General features: G+C 41.8%; 1 protein-coding gene across 1 annotated transcript in view; it reads right to left on the reverse strand.

Annotated features, from left to right (window-relative positions):
• Positions 1-14442, reverse strand: part of LOC124777417 — a 93441-nt gene extending 78999 nt beyond the window's left edge. The window contains exon 1 of the mRNA XM_047252813.1: positions 14321-14442. Within this exon, the coding sequence (XP_047108769.1) occupies positions 14321-14393 (73 nt within the window). The 5' untranslated portion in view covers positions 14394-14442. The remainder of the gene's footprint in view (positions 1-14320) is intronic.
• Between the last annotated feature and the right edge of the window lie 516 nt (positions 14443-14958).

Here is a 14958-nt window from a genome sequence, read left to right on the forward strand (position 1 = left end):
TTGTTTCTTTCACACCGTTACGTAAAGCCACTGGACGGTCTGTATCCAACGCCTTTGTTAAAAATTTCTTACGTGAAGTTGGACACGTTAGTAAAGTCATTTCAGATAACGGACCGCAATTCAGATCTGCTGTTTGGTCACGCATGCTTCGCAACCATAAAATCAAACCTGTTTTTATTTCATTGTACTCACCACATTGTAACCCGTCTGAACGGATTATGAAAGAAATCAATAAGCTTTGCAGACTTTATTGTCACAGAAAGCATCAGCATTGGGACAGATATTTACACTTATTTCAAAATGTGCTGAATGAAATGCCTCATGATTCCAGTGCTTTACCACCCACTCTTGTACTAAAGAATGAAGAACCACTGATCAGAATCAGAGAGCTTGTACCTTTCCCGAATACACGTAAACTTCGACACAAAGACATAATTGATTTGGCTCTTAAAAATATAAAATCTGTAGCAGACAAAAGGAGAAAACTAGACGGTAAAGCAAATGCAAAGAAATTGTATATTGGTCAGAAAGTTCTCATTAAAGCTCATTCATTGTCACATAAGAAGAAACACTTGAGTCACAAATTCTTTCTAGTTTACAATGGACCTTACAGAATCCGACATATACCACATGATAATTGCGTTGAAGTTGAAACTCTGCGTACTAGGAAGAGTAAAGGTTTACACCACATTTCACAAGTAAAACCGTTTATTGAAAGATAATCTGCTTTTTAACTTTGTCTTTGCCATAAAACGTTTCACTTCATGTTACTAGTATGCTTCAGAAACTGTTACCATGCAACAATGTTTGAAGTTAAATATCCAGTCAAGAACCAAGAGAACTTATTTAAACAGAAATTACGAATGCATTGTTATTGCGAACAGACCACACAGTGTAATTGTGTGTGTACATTCTTGCTTGTTAGTTGCACGATTAGAACATTTACCAGTACTGCTAATGAGATTTTAATGCAACATTTTGGTTTACTTGAAAATACATTTGGGATTTAAAGTACTTTCTGTGAGATTAAAGATGACTTAGTATTTGGTTTCTTTGACAGCTACACGGTTATATTACGACACTACTAATGTGTGACATAATTTACATTGTTGCTTCTGCGGTGTATCTGTTTTATATCTGCACAGTTTTTCTGAATTCTTCTGGAAAGTAAAACATGTTTTAGTAGTAACTTTTGTGGTATAGCTACAATGAGACTGCCTTTTCCATAGCACAACAACACGTTACAGCACAGTACTTTCTTCATCATGGCAATAAGCGTAATAACTAAGATATCTATACGCAAAGCATTTCACTTTTGTTTATCATGAGGTAAGTACATTGACTTCTGCAGAACTTAGCTTTCGGAGGACGACAACTACGACACTTCCACAGAGATTATCTTACAACAAGATGCACAGTTTAGCGCTACAGTACATGTATTTGAGTGATTAATTTTATAGTTAAAACATTTATTTTTAAAGGTTTTTGAATTACAAAGAAAGTTTTCTGTGATACATTTTATTCCATTGCAATAATCTGTAACACCTGAGGGTATAATCACATTAATTCTCAGGGGGGTACACGCTTACTTTGTGTACCATGTGTGTGGCAACCACAAGGAACCCTAGCTAATATGGTATTTGCTTATACAACTTTACACATCGGTACCATATTTCTCTAACACACAAATTACACAGCTATCTGATCATTTAACTGAGAGATAAACATGTTTTTTTTACTACGTCAGTGACACATGTTTACGTAATTACACCGTTGGATAACTTCACACTTACGAAATTGTATTTTGTCTGTACTGTGTGAACTCTTCATATTTTTTTGGAACCATTGTGATACTATGAGAGCTTTGAATGATGTATTTGGTATGGGATCATGATTTTTAAAGTGCGTTTGAGGCAGATAACACTTTTCACATGAGCAGAGAAATTTTTTAGGTTTTGAAATTATTGCAGAAAGCTACGACGTTTTTGAGATTTGACTGAGGTGTTATGATGTTATTATTACGACGACGATGTGTACTATGCTGTTGAGATATGTTTATGATCAATAAGATGATGCTATCGTATATGAGGAATAAGAAGTATGTTGGAAACCAAGATTCGTACTTTAAGAGTTATGAAATGTGCATAAATGCGTGACTGTATCACAATGCTGACGAATATTTTATTTGGACACTTATATTTATAGGATTTTCTTTCTCCAGATTTGCAACGCTAATTCTTGACCTGTGAAATATTTTTATGTGAGACTGTCACTGTAGCGGAAACTGCTGTCGTAAATATTTCCGTAAGAAAGTTAAGTGACCACCTGCACGTAATGCGTCACGGGCACCCACCTGGGCGACAGCCGCCCGAAAAAAAAAGCCATTAGCCTTTCAGCGGCACAGGTAGAAAAAAAAAAGGCAGGCCTTTATCCTCGCCATTGTCATTCCTTTAGAGAAAGCATCGCAAATACGACATGCTAATTACTTGGAAACATATCGTACTTTCTGATATTTACTGAAATGCCTAATGAAATGACAAGAAATAGTTGTCTACACACCTGACTATGACTACTATCTTTCTAGATGAGAGATTTTTTTTACTACTTACGAAATGCCACATAGCTATTGAATGATATTTTTATGCTTTGGTTTGCGTAATTGCTTATTTCATTTGACATCTGTTTTTCAGCTGTGTTGCAGCATTGGTTTCATAAAATAAAATTAAATGCATTTGCTAATGTGAACACTTTCTGTCAACAGATCTATTAAATAATAATTTTGTGATCCACATTCTTCAAAAAAGGAGCACTTGGAAAGGAAAGAACAATAAGAAGGAACTAGTAACAGTAACACATAATTTTCTTTTGAAGTACATGGTAATATTTCTTTTTACAATCAGTTGTTGTGGTGCACCACTTTAATTTACATAGACATTAAGATGTGAATATACACTTCCCTTATCTGCATTGTTGCTTTTACTGTAATATCTTTTCTGCTTGAGCTTTGTCATGTATAGATATAAGTTTTATATTTTTTATATTTGCTGCTGCTGTTTGTCAGGCATAGTGCTACTGAATTTTAAATCGTGTTACTCTGTTAAGCTAGTTTCACTACTGACTTATTTTTCTTGTTACTGCACATTGGCTCATATTAGTTGTAATGTTGCATTGCTTGGTAATTTATATTTACTGTAGCTTGCTTTGCAATTTTCCATTTTTTTGCATTGCTGTTTGTGTTAATTTGTTATGTGCTGCTGCATTGCCTCATCCCTTAGTTTAGCATCTGAGCTCAGTAGATTTAAGTTAGCTTAAGAGGAGTAGACTATATAAGAAACTATTATAAATTTATAAGAAATGCATTGAGAAGCTATCAGAAAATGGTCTGGCAAAATAAAAAGGATACTGTACAGTGAAGAAAAACTATTATTGACAGAGGATGTGAACAGAATACAGAAAGCAGGGAGAAAAACTATTTTTGACAGAGGATGTGAACAAAATACAGAAGGCAGGCTTAGATAGGACTTTTGGGAATAATGATGAATGAAGGGAGATCTCCAAGAAGCAAAGAAAGTTTTGTTTGCAAAATACTGCAATGAAACAAACCCTGTCCTTTCCTTTTGTGTTATCCCACTATGTGTTTGGGTACCCTTGTGTATATATGTTCTTACTGTCTTTATATGTTTACCTCATAAGACTTATGTTGTAGAATTTTTCTCATACTCAGCTACATGAACTATGATGAGGAATACTGTTATCCTCAAATATAATTTGCATTAATAATGTGTTATTTACTTTGTAAAGATGTTTAGACATTATTTATTCTGTTTTGTGTTAATGCTCATGTGTGAAGTTGATGTTTCGAAAGTTATTCTGATCTTTTATGTATGTACTTATGTCACTATTTTTGTAACACTGATGTATATGTTTATTTCTATTCTTTTGTAAGGCCCCTATTACTACAAATGTTATCTGTATTATTATGTTCTTTAATGATGTATTTTGTACCTTTGTTATTGTATTTTTATGTTACCAAATTGTAATTGTTACCAGTTCTTCAAATTAAGTAACATTTCACTGCACACGTTTCTGTTGGTCATAGTACATGGACAATATGTGAGAAGTAGGGACTGTTAGTGTTTGCACGTGTGTTAATAATTCAGCAAGGGACTGGATAACAGCATTGCTGGTTCTAAGGACAATTTCAAAAACTTCGTGAGTGCACAAGTGGTGGTTTATGGACTTGCTATATTGTCCGCAAGACTCTTCGATGGTGGTTGTGCACCTGCACAGTCGCAACAGATGGCTGCTGGCCCTCTCTACAAGGACTACAGTGGGTCTACACCTTTGATGATCCACCAATACCATAATCTCTACAAGGACTACAGTGGGTCTACATCTTTGATGATCCATCAATACCATTATTTCTACAAGGACTGCAGTGGGTCTGCACCTCTGGTAGCCCACCAATACCGTAATCTCTACCAGGACTACAGTGGGTCTGCTCTGTGATGACCTACCCACCAATATTCTTCAAAACTTCGACTGACTCCGCTGTGGGTTTGCTCCATTGTGGCCCATTACCTGTCAGCATGTCAAGAGTCAGCACTGTCTTTCCGTTGGAAGGACAACACTACTTCTGCAAGACTGCATGGAAATCCACTACTTCTGTGTGCAATTTCTTTTACTAATGAGACTTTGTGAAAAAAAAAACCTGTATTTACTATTATAATGAATGATCAGGACTATCTTTATGGACTGTGAGAAAATTTTAGCTTTTGACCAACATTGTATCAATAAGTGTGTGCATTTGATTTCTTTGTTATTGTAATTGTGAAAAATTTTTTCAAATCTCTATTGGCCACTGCCCAATCCAATTTGTAAAATTTTTTGTGGGGAGCATGGGGGCTATGTAAGTAGGCTGTTTAGGTTTTTTTATTGGTAACGCCACCTCTGTATGAAAATCACTGGCTGTGCTGTGTGCAGTCTTTGCATTGTTGTAATACTCGCCATTGTAGTGTTGGGCAGCGGCAGCTGGATGTGAACAGCGCGTAGCATTGCGCAGTTGGAGGTGAGCCGCCAGCAGTGGTGGATGTGGGGAGAGAGATGGCGGAGTTTTGAAATTTGTCATGAACTGCTATATTTATATATGATGATATCAAGGTAAATACATTGTTTGTTCTCTATTAATATCTTTCATTTGCTAACTATCCCTATCAGTAGTTAGTGCCTTCCATAGTTTGAATCTTTTATTTAGCTGACAGTAGTGGCGCTCGCTGTATTGCAGTAGCTTGAGCAGCGAAGATTTTTGTGAGGTAAGTGACTTGTGAAAGGTATAGTTTAATGTTAGTCAGGGCCATTCTTTTGTAGGGAATTTTGAAAGTCAGATTGCGTTGCGCTAACAAAATATTGTGTGTCAGTTTAAGCACAGTCATGTATAATTGTTTAAAGGGGATGTTTCACAGTGACGGCCGTCGAATAATTTTTTGCTAAATAAAACAACCCAATAGTGTCTCGCCTAAACGCTTCAGAACAAGTTCGACAGCCAAACACACGGCAAAGGTCAGTTACAGAGTGCTTATAGTTAAGAATACTGAGGAGACAGAAATCATAAGATAGCGGTATGTACATACACAGATGCTGGTAGTAACGCGCACACAAGGTATAAAAGGGCACTGTACTGGAAAAGCTGTCATTTGTACTCAGATATTTCTTGTGAAAAGTTTTCCTACTTTATTATGGCCGCACGACGAAATTTAACAGACTTTGAACCCTTACTGATAGTTGGAGCTAGACGCATGGGACATTCCATTTCCGATATCGTAAAGGAATTCAATATTCCGAGATACGCACTATCAAGAGAGTGCCGAGAATACAGAAATTCAGGCATCTCCTCTCACCACGGATAAAGCAGCAGCCGTCGGTCCTGACTTAACGAGCGAGAGCAGCAGCGTTTACGCAAGTTTTCAGTGCTAACAGTCAAGTAACACCGTTTGAAATAGTGGCAAAAATCAGTGTGGGGCGTACGACGAACGATTCCGTTAGGACAGTGCGGCGTTAATTTGGCGTTAATGGGCTGTGGCAGCAGAAAGCCAACGCGAGAGCGTCTTTGTTACTAGTAAGACATCGCTTGCAGCACCTGTCCTATGCTCGTCACGAGATCAGCTTTACCCTAGAGGACTGGAAAACAGTGGCCTAGTCAGATGAATTCCGACTTCAGTTGGTAAGAGCTGGTGGCAGGGTTCGAGTGTGGTGCAGACGCCACGAAGAAATGGACTCAAGTTGTCGACAAGGTAGCGTGCATGCTGTTGGTTGCTCCATAATGTTGTGGTCTCTGTTTACACGGAATGGACTGGGTCCTTTGGTCCAACTGAACCGATCATTGACTCCGGTTATGTTCGGTTACGTGTAGACCGTTTGCAGCCATTCATGGACTTCATATTCCCAAACAACTATGAAATTTTTATGGATGACAGTGCGCCATGCCACCGGGCTGCAATTGTTCGCGATTGGTTTGAAGAACATTGTGGACAATTCGAGAGAATGATTTGGTCACCCATATGGCCCGACATGAATCCTGTCGTATATTTTGGATAAGATCGAGGCTCTAGTTCGTGCACAAAACCCTGCACCGGCAGCACTTCCACAATTATGGACGGCTATAGAGGCATAATGGCTTAATATTTCTGCAGGGGAGTTCTAACGACTTGTTGAGGCCACGCCAAGTCGAGTTGCTGCGTTACGGCGAGTGAATAGGGGTCCGACACGATATTAGGAGGTTATTCAACAAAACCAACATCGCATTTGCATTTCAAAATACACACAGCCTCAAACACAAAATTCACAACGGCAGCTCGAAAATTCCCATACACAACAATCCCCGCGTTTACAAAATTTCGTGTAACACATGTAAAAAATTCTACATTGGGCAAACTGATAGAAACTTCAAAATTAGATATAAAGAGCTCATCAGAGAAAGTGAAAACAACCCATCTACATTTTTTCAGCATTTACAAGCAGTGATATACGATGTAAAACCCATAATCGAAACACTAGAAATTCTCCATATTACGCAAAAAGGAACATTGTTGAACATCCTTGAGGAAATAGAGAGAAACAAACCTATATGAAAAAAATGATAATAAACAACTGAATTTTACTTACACTTATTTATAATGGTAACTACGTAAACATGTAACATCGCTGATCCACTGTCAACCAACTGTCAGAAAAGTAGCATATTTGGAAAACAAGTAACATCTAATATACATCTCCACTCTACACCTGGGAGAAAGTAATAATTCCAAAACAAACAGGACACGACAGCAACGATGTTACGTGTAAGGTAAAACACCTAATGATATATTATAAATTTTCAGATCATAGTTACAAAACCATTACATTAAGACCAACGCTTATATATGTATTTACAGAGCACCTGTCCATGGCAATTTGCCGAAATCGGCATGAGATAAAAAATAAACAACTTACGTAACAGTGTAGCTCGATATTATTCATAAATAATCATGACAGAAACTAATAAAGTCAAGAGGGACGGATACTTTTAATGTAATGAGTATTGTTTATGACGAAGATCAAACTGTATAGCTCTATTATACTTTACCCAAACAATCAAAATATATATTTTTTTTGCTTTCATAACTCATATTGTTTAACTGTAAATACTCCCGTCAACATTAAAAAAACACAAGGGATGAACTTACGAGTAATGCAGTAAGCCCAGTGGCATGATCACATCTACATCTACATCTACATCTATACTCCGCGAGCCACCTTACGGTGTGTGGCGGAGGGTACTTATTGTACCACTATCTGATCCCCCCTTCCCTGTTCCATTCACGAATTGTGCGTGGGAAGAACGACTGCTTGTAAGTCTCCGTATTTGCTCTAATTTCTCGGATCTTTTCGTTGTGATCATTACGCGAGATATATGTGGGCGGTAGTAATATGTTGCCCATCTCTTCCCGGAATGTGCTCTCTCGTAATTTCGATAATAAACCTCTCCGTATTGCGTAACGCCTTTCTTGAAGTGTCCGCCACTGGAGCTTGTTCAGCATCTCCGTAACGCTCTCGCGCTGACTAAATGTCCCCATGACGAATCGCGCTGCTTTTCGCTGGATCATGTCTATCTCTTCTATTAATCCAACCTGGTAAGGGTCCCATACTGATGAGCAATACTCAAGAATCGGACGAACAAGCGTTTTGTAAGCTACTTCTTTCGTCGATGAGTCACATTTTCTTAGAATTCTTCCTATGAATCTCAACCTGGCGCCTGCTTTTCCCACTATTTGTTTTATGTGATCATTCCACTTCAGATCGCTCCGGATAGTAACTCCTAAGTATTTTACGGTCGTTACCGCTTCCAATGATTTACCACCTATGGCATAATCGTACTGGAATGGATTTCTGCCCCTATGTATGCGCATTATATTACATTTATCTACGTTTAGGGAAAGCTGCCAGCTGTCGCACCATGCATTAATCCTCTGCAGGTCTTCCTGGAGTACGTACGAGTCTTCTGATGTTGCTACTTTCTTGTAGACAACCGTGTCATCTGCAAATAGCCTCACGGAGCTACCGATGTTGTCAACTAAGTCATTTATGTATATTGTAAACAATAAAGGTCCTATCACGCTTCCTTGCGGTACTCCCGAAATTACCTCTACATCTGCAGATTTTGAACCGTTAAGAATGACATGTTGTGTTCTTTCTTCTAGGAAATCATGAATCCAATCACAAACCTGGTCCGATATTCCGTAAGCTCGTATTTTTTTCACTAAACGTAAGTGCGGAACCGTATCAAATGCCTTCCTGAAGTCCAGGAATACGGCATCAATCTGCTCGCCAGTGTCTACGGCACTGTGAATTTCTTGGGCAAATAGGGCGAGCTGAGTTTCACATGATCTCTGTTTGCGGAATCCATGTTGGTTATGATGAAGGAGATTTGTATTATCTAAGAACGTCATAATACGAGAACACAAAACATGTTCCATTATTCTACAACAGATTGACGTAAGCGAAATAGGCCTATAATTATTCGCATCTGATTTATGACCCTTCTTGAAAATGGGAACGACCTGCGCTTTCTTCCAGTCGCTAGGTACTTTACGTTCTTCCAGCGATCTACGATAAATTGCTGATAGAAAGGGGGCAAGTTCTTTAGCATAATCACTGTAGAATCTTAAGGGTATCTCGTCTGGTCCGGATGCTTTTCCGCTACTAAGTGATAGCAGTTGTTTTTCAATTCCGATATCGTTTATTTCAATATTTTCCATTTTGGCGTCCGTGCGACGGCTGAAGTCAGGGACCGTGTTACGATTTTCCGCAGTGAAACAGTTTCGGAACACTGAATTCAGTATTTCTGCCTTTCTTCGGTCGTCCTCTGTTGCGGTGCCATCGTGGTCAACGAGTGACTGAATAGGGGATTTAGATCCGCTTACCGATTTTACATATGACCAAAACTTTTTAGGGTTCTTGTTTAGATTGTTTGCCAATGTTTTATGTTCGAATTCGTTGAATGCTTCTCTCATTGCTCTCTTTACGCTCTTTTTAGCTTCGTTCAACTTTTCCTTATCAGCTATGATTCGACTACTCTTAAACCTATGATGAAGCTTTCTTTGTTTCCGTAGTACCTTTCGTACATGATTGTTATACCACGGTGGATCTTTCCCCTCGCTTTGGACCTTAGTCGGTACGAACTTATCTAAGGCGTACTGGACGATGTTTCTGAATTTTTTCCATTTTTGTTCCACATCCTCTTCCTCAGAAATGAACGTTTGATGGTGGTCACTCAGATATTCTGCGATTTGTGCCCTATCACTCTTGTTAAGCAAATATATTTTCCTTCCTTTCTTGGCATTTCTTATTACACTTGTAGTCATTGATGCAACCACTGACTTATGATCACTGATACCCTCTTCTACATTCACGGAGTCGAAAAGTTCCGGTCTATTTGTTGCTATGAGGTCTAAAACGTTAGCTTCACGAGTTGGTTCTCTAACTATCTGCTCGAAGTAATTCTCGGACAAGGCAGTCAGGATAATGTCACAAGAGTCTCTGTCCCTGGCTCCAGTTCTGATTGTGTGACTATCCCATTCTATACCTGGTAGATTGAAGTCTCCCCCTATTGCAATAGTATGATCACGAAACTTCTTCACGACGTTCTGCAGGTTCTCTCTGAGGCGCTCAACTACTACGGTTGCTGATGCAGGTGGTCTATAGAAGCATCCGACTATCATATCTGACCCACCTTTGATACTTAGCTTAACCCAGATTATTTCACATTCGCATTCGCTAATAACTTCACTGGATATTATTGAATTCTTTACTGCTATAAATACTCCTCCACCATTGGCGTTTATCCTATCCTTGCGGTATATATTCCATTCTGTGTCTAGGATTTCGTTACTGTTCACTTCCGGTTTTAACCAACTTTCCGTTCCTAATACTATATGCGCACTATTTCCTTCAATAAGAGATACTAATTCAGGAACCTTGCCCTGGATACTCCTGCAGTTTACCAATATTACGTTAACTTTTCCTGTTTTTGGTCTCTGAGGACGGACGTTCTTTATCAACGATGATAATGTCCTCTCTGGTAAGCCGTCAGGTATTTTATCGTTTCGCCCAATGGGGGGTCCCTCTAACCTAAAAAACCCCCGTGTGCACGCCACACGTACTCTGCTACCCTAGTAGCTGCTTCCGGTGTGTAGTGCACGCCTGACCTGTCTAGGGGGGCCCTACAGTTCTCCATCCAATAACGGAGGTCGATGAATTTGCAACCATTATAGTCGCAGAGTCGTCTGAGCCTCTGGTTTAGACCCTCCACACGGCTCCAAACCAGAGGACCGCGATCGACTCTGGGCACTATGCTGCAGATATTAAGCTCAGCTTGCACTCCGCGTGCGATGCTGGTTGTCTTCACCAAATCAGCCAGCCGCCGGAAGGAACCAAGGATGGCCTCAGAACCCAAGCGGCAGGCGTCATTCGTTCCGACATGTGCTACTATCTGCAGCCGGTCACACCCAGTGCGTTCAATAGCTGCCGGAAGGGCCTCCTCCACATTACGGACGAGACCCCCCCGGCAAGCACACCGAGTGCACACTGGCATTCTTCCCCGACCTACCCGCTATTTTCCTGAGGGGCTCCATAACCCGCCTAACGTTGGAGCTCCCTATAACTAATAGGCCCGCCCTCTGTGACTGTCGGGACCTTGCCGGAGAATCGGCCACTGGCCCAACAGGCGAGGCATCCTGTGGTGGCTCGGAAACGATGTCATCACCACTAGGAAGCACCCCGTACCTGTTGGAAAGGGGTAAGGCAGCTGCCACGCGGCCAGATCCCACCTTCGCCTTTCGGCCAGGCACGCGCGAGCCCACCACTGTCCGCCATTCACCCTGGAGTGATGGCTGACCGGTAAGATGCTCACTGCCGGAAGACGCAGCGACATCAGGGGTTCCATGTGATTCCAAGGCCACCGAAGTAGGCACAGGTCTCACCACAGTTGCCCCAACGCCACTACGAGCCGACGCCTGCGCCTCGAGCTCGATGAGCCTAACAGACAAAGCCTCCACCTGCCCCCGAAGAGTGGCCAATTCTCCTTGCGTCCGCTCACAACAACCACAGTCCCTACACATGACTATGTTTACCCTACTCTATACGGTGACAAATTCCCAAGATAATCTTCTGATGAGCTACTCTGATAATCAAGAAACACTCACTGAAATACGAGACGCGAAAACTACGCTAGGTTTTCCCAGAAAAACTATTTAAAAGCTAAGCGCAGCAAATAAGTACAAAAACGCTTTATACAAACAGTACTCGCTGCTGCTGGTGCTCTCGCTCTGGCTGTCACAAGACATACTACGAGATAGATAAAGTAACATGACATGCTAGCTATTCGGCGGAATTGAATGAAAGTGCGGGAACATGTGTCAGAGGTCTCTCAGTGTCGCACAGGAAGCTAGACGTCACATGGCATGAGGTCAACATGACTACTGCGCCGAATGTGGCTGGCCTCAAAACACGAGGCAAAGAAGGCAGTGTACGTCAGTCAGCAAACAGTTACATTGCACTGTGGTGGTGTTCTTCATTATAACATGGTCCTTAGGCAACCTTTGGATGACTTCACATGGGGGCGAATCATAGGGAAACTGGAAGAAGGCAAAGTATGGCGAGTGTAGCCCAGGACTTTCGTAGCGCTCACAGTATTGTTTCAAGTGCATGGGGAGCCTTCCAAACCACAGGGACTGCTGCCCGAAAGAGATGAAGTCGTCAGCCACGAAGTACTACAGCAACAGATGAATGACCGCTGCACCATGCAGCAGGCGAGAAGGGACCCATGGACCCATGAGAAACAGCAGGTGCATCTGTAACCGCATTTGACAGAACTTGAAGGCACACAGTCTCAGGTTCCACGATGGTGGGGCACCTGCGTCGGGTTTTCTCTTTACCCGACGACCAGTACGTTGTGTTCAATTGACACTCGCACATCGGCGTTAGCGTTTGTGATAATACCAAGAACGTAGGGACTGGACCAACGAAGAGTGGAATCACGTGAACTTTCCGGATAAATCGATGCAGTGTGAGTAGTGGTCCAGGACGCACCCTCGCCGGCCGCTGTGACCGAGTGGTTCTAGGCGCTTCAGTCCGGAACCGCGCTGTTGCTACGGTCGCAGGTTCGAATCCTGCCTCGGGCATGGATGTGTGTGATGTCCTTAGGTTAGTTAGGTTTAAGTAGTTCTAAGTCTAGAGGACTGATGACCTCAGATGTTGAGTCCCACAGTGCTTAGAGCCATTTGAACCACTTGACGCACCCTCATATGGCGAGAGATAGAAACAAGTAATGCACTACAAACATTACGAACGTGATCTTTTTGGTCGTCCAGGCATTGTGGTATGGAGAGGCATGATGTTTGATGGGCCTACTCACCTCCAAATCCTTGAACACCACACACTCACCAGTCAACGCTATTGTGACTACTTCCCCAGGTGCAACTTTTGAGGAGTGCATTCGACCCTGAATTCATTTTTATGGATGACAATGCGCAACTGCATCGATTTGGGGGGGGGGGGAGGGAGCGCTTGCAACGATACTATATTCAGTGTATGGAGGGGCCTACCCTACTTACATCCCATCAGTGACACGTGGCATGCATTGTGGAAACGTATTCTAGTACGTCCACATGTACCACAGCATCCAGAAATTGTTAGCTGCGCTGATGGAGAAATGAAATTCTCTGCCACAAGAACTCCTTGCCAACCTAGTGGTCAGCATGGGAACACATTGCAAATTGTGCAATGCTGTCCGTGGTTATTACTCACCCTATTAAGCACCATACCCTGCTTTTTGTACGTCCAGGGCACCTGCATGAATCGTCGTCACTTCAGTGTAATTATTCCCTTTTGAATAAAAGTGTCATTTCTAGTCGTCCCAACACAAATATCACCTATACGCTGACGACTTTCATTCATATTTAAGCACAAGTCCAGCATGTAAATTCTGATTTACTTGACTTATCATTCCATTTGGATCTCCGGGGAGGGACTGCCAAGAGAGAGGTGGCCATGATATAATGCAATGTTTACTTCGCTCGTCGTTGCCATTGCTCTGCTTTGTAGCAGCATCGCTAGCACTATGGCAGTGTTGTGAGTTGCTCGTGGACTAAGCAGTTCAACTATGGTCCGTAGCCTCATGCTGTACTCACCATTGGATATCTCCACTCCCTGATATCTCCATTCCCACCACTATTGTCATTACCAGACAATACTGTGGCAGACAATATGTGGGGCATCGAATGACGTAAACATCATTGCCTTTTTGTGACCTCGCACTAAAAAGGATAAACTATGTTATGATGTAAAAAGAGGCCACAAAAAATTTAAAAAAAGGATAAACTTTAACATAAAACTAGAGGGAATGAATTTGGACAAGTTCTGAGTCCTCCTGCTAAATATAGCAGCATCAACTATTCGCACTACAGGCTCCATAACACTTGTCGACGCGACTTCGCAGTCTTAAGTAACGGTCTGATGGACGCCAAGACGCTACTGTCGTATGAATACATACAAACAGTTCGGCTTGCTGAGCTTTTATGTGTTTTTTAAGCTGCTGTCTGAGTCTTTATAGCCTCTCGTGACGTCTCCAGCATTAGGAGACGAAATGTGAGACGCAGAATGATACTTTAGCCCACGGCCTAGTGCAAAACGAATACGCGTCACATAGTACAAGAGCAGAAGCAGAGTTTCTCGCACGCTGCAGCGGATGTATGTGTGTGTGTCCCTGAGAAGAGGAGAGACCCACCTGGAAGCAGAAGTGTAGGCGCCAGCACCAGCGCGACTAAGAGCCCCATCGGCGTGCGCTCTGCGTCGCTCATTGTTCCCGGCAGGACGGCGGAGTACTGGCGCGGTTGACCGCAGCTACATCCTCCGCGGCGGCGCACTTCCAGATAGAGCCGCACATCCGTTGCCCCAGACATGAGATCAAAGGCCGTTCACAGCTTACCCGTAAACTTTATTTTTTTATTTATTTTCTATCATATCTCTGGTTTGTTGCCTAGAAGCACAATCAAAATGTACAACTGTTACTACAAGAATTTAAATGAGGAAAAGACAAGAAAAATTGGCCAAGTGCTCAAATGGCTCTGAGCACTATGGGACTCAACTGCTGTGGTCATAAGTCCCCTAGAACTTAGAACTACTTAAACCTAACTAACCTAAGGACAGCACACAACACCCAGCCATCACGAGGCAGAGAAAATCCCTGACCCCGCCGTGGCCAAGTGCGAGTAGTATTCGTGCACTGAGGGTTCTGTACAAACTTAATTACGAGGGTCACTCCAAAAGAAATGCACACTATTTTTGTAAAAATACAGTTTTCATTCTGCATGCGTGAAAGTTTTACAGTCCGTAGATACATCCTTCCCGCTTGTTCTCAAACTT

Source organism: Schistocerca piceifrons, chromosome 2 (genome assembly GCF_021461385.2).
Source record: "Schistocerca piceifrons isolate TAMUIC-IGC-003096 chromosome 2, iqSchPice1.1, whole genome shotgun sequence".
Classification (NCBI taxonomy): Eukaryota; Metazoa; Arthropoda; class Insecta; order Orthoptera; family Acrididae; genus Schistocerca; species Schistocerca piceifrons.